Source organism: Calidris pugnax, unplaced genomic scaffold, assembly GCF_001431845.1.
Source record: "Calidris pugnax isolate Ruff unplaced genomic scaffold, ASM143184v1 scaffold1201, whole genome shotgun sequence".
In the NCBI taxonomy this organism is placed as follows: domain Eukaryota; kingdom Metazoa; phylum Chordata; class Aves; order Charadriiformes; family Scolopacidae; genus Calidris; species Calidris pugnax.
Genome location: NW_015091813.1, coordinates 32,598 through 35,125, shown reverse-complemented (window position 1 = coordinate 35,125; position 2,528 = coordinate 32,598). Strand labels below are relative to the sequence as shown.

Below are 2,528 nucleotides of genomic sequence, written 5' to 3'. Positions count from 1 at the left end.
CCTCTAACCCCTCCCCCTCCCCCCGCAGCCCCCGGGAACAAGCCGGAGCTCTATGAGGTGAGTGTGGCCACCACCCCGGGCAGGGCAGTAGCCACCGGCCACCGGGGCCGAGCCCAGGGCTGGGCTGCCCCCCCCCCGTGTCCCCGCAGGAGGTGAAGCTCTACAAGAACGCCAGGGAGAGGGAGAAGTGAGTCCCACCCCCAGGTGGCCACCATGGCCCCCCGATGGGGGTCACCTGGGCCACCACCGCGCTCTGGCACCGGCCACTCTGCTCCACCCACCGCGGGCCCTCCTGGGACGCCCGTCGCCATCCCTGGTCCTCCTGGGCTACCATTCTCCATCCTGGGCTACCATTCTCCATCCTGGGCTACCGTTCTCCATCATGGTCCCCTAATTCTCCATTGTGGTCTCTCCTGGGCCACCGTTCTCCATCATGGGCCACCGTTCTCCATCGTGGTCCCTCCTGGGCCACCGTTCTCCATCATGGGCTACCATTCTCCATCGTGGTCCCTCCTGGGCTACCGTTCTCCATCATGGGCCACCGTTCTCCATCATGGTTCCTCCTGGGCCACCGTTCTCCATCATGGATCCTCCTGGGCCACCGTTCTCGGTCATGGTCTCTCCTGGGCCACCGTTCTCCATCATGGGCTACCGTTCTCCATCATGGTCCCTCCTGGCTGACCATTCTCCATCATGGTTGCCCAGTTCTCCATGATGGTCCTCTAATTCTCCATCATGGTCTCTCCTGGGCCACTGTTGTCCATCATGGGCCACCATTCTTCATCATGGGCCCTCCTGGGCCACCATTCTCCATCATGGGCCACCATTCATCATGGTTCCTCCTGGGCCACCGTTCTCCATCACGGTTGCCCAGTTCTCCATGATGGTCTCTCTTGGGCCACCATTCTTCAGCATGGGCTACCATTCTCCATCATGGTCCCCTAATTCTCCATCGTGGTCTCTCCTGGGCCACCGTTCTCCATCATGGGCCACCGTTCTCCATCATGGGCCACCGTTCTCCATCATGGGCTACTGTTCTCCATCATAGTCCCCTAATTCCCCATCATGGTCCCTCCTGACTGACCATTCTCCATCACGGTTGCCCAGTTCTCCATGATGGTCTCTCTTGGGCCACCATTTTTCGTCATGGGCTACTCTTCTCCATCATGGTCCCCTAATTCTTGGTCGTAATCCTTCCTGGGCCAACCATTCTCTGTCACGGTCCCCTAATTCTCCATCATGGTCCCTCCTGGGCCACCATTCTCCATCATGGGCTACTGTCCTCCATCACGGTCCCCTAATTCTCCATCATGGTCCCTCCTGGGCCACCATTCTCCATCATGGGCTACTGTCCTCCATCACGGTCCCCTAATTCTCCATCATGGTCCCTCCTGGGCCAACCATTCTTCATCATGGTCTCCTAATTCTCCATCATGGTCCCTCCTGGGCCACCATTCTTCATCATGGGCTACTGTTCTTCATTGTGGTCCCCCCCGTTCTCCATCATGGTCCCTCCTGGGCCACCATTCTCCCTCCTGGGCCACCATTCTCCATCATGGTCCCTCCTGGGCCACCGTTCTCCATCGTGGGCCACCGTTGTCCATCATGGGCCACCGTTCTCCATCATGGGCTACTGTTCTCCATCATAGTCCCCTAATTCCCCATCATGGTCCCTCCTGACTGACCATTCTCCATCACGGTTGCCCAGTTCTCCATGATGGTCTCTCTTGGGCCACCATTTTTCGTCATGGGCTACTCTTCTCCATCATGGTCCCCTAATTCTTGGTCGTAATCCTTCCTGGGCCAACCATTCTCTGTCACGGTCCCCTAATTCTCCATCATGGTCCCTCCTGGGCCACCATTCTCCATCATGGGCTACTGTCCTCCATCACGGTCCCCTAATTCTCCATCATGGTCCCTCCTGGGCCACCATTCTCCATCATGGGCTACTGTCCTCCATCACGGTCCCCTAATTCTCCATCATGGTCCCTCCTGGGCCAACCATTCTTCATCATGGTCTCCTAATTCTCCATCATGGTCCCTCCTGGGCCACCATTCTTCATCATGGGCTACTGTTCTTCATTGTGGTCCCCCCAATTCTCCATCATGGTCCCTCCTGGGCCGTTCTTCTCCATCATGGTCCCTCCTGGGCCACCGTTCTTCATCATGGTCTCCTAATTCTCCATCGTGGTCCCTCCTGGGCCACCATTCTTGGTCATGGGCTACTCTTCTCCATCACGGTCCCCTAATTCTCCATCATGGTCCCTCCTGGGCCATCATTCTTGGTCGTGGGCTACTGTTCTCCATCATGGTCCCCTAATTCATCGTGGTCCCCCCCGTTGTGTCCCCCGTTGCCCACCTTGCTCCCCCGTTGGCCTTGCAGGTACGACAACATGGCCGAGCTCTTTGCCGTGGTGAAGACCCTGCAGGCCCTGGAGAAGGCCTACATCAAAGACTGCGTCTCTCCCAATGAGTACGTCCCAAGGGGGGGGTGGGGGGGCACCGGGGGGGTTTTGGGGGGCTGGGGG

The 2,528-nt window shown here is 58.4% G+C and overlaps 1 protein-coding gene across 1 annotated transcript in view; it reads left to right on the top strand.

Moving 5' to 3' along the window:
• Positions 1-9: 9 nt before the first annotated feature.
• LOC106900091 (vacuolar protein sorting-associated protein 28 homolog) overlaps positions 10-2,528 on the top strand; it is a gene marked incomplete at its 5' end in the record, with an annotated part of 4,298 nt that continues 1,779 nt past the window's right edge. The window contains 3 exons of the mRNA XM_014962075.1: positions 10-57; positions 150-187; positions 2,384-2,491. Of these exons, the coding sequence (XP_014817561.1) occupies positions 10-57; positions 150-187; positions 2,384-2,491 (194 nt within the window). The remainder of the gene's footprint in view (positions 58-149; positions 188-2,383; positions 2,492-2,528) is intronic.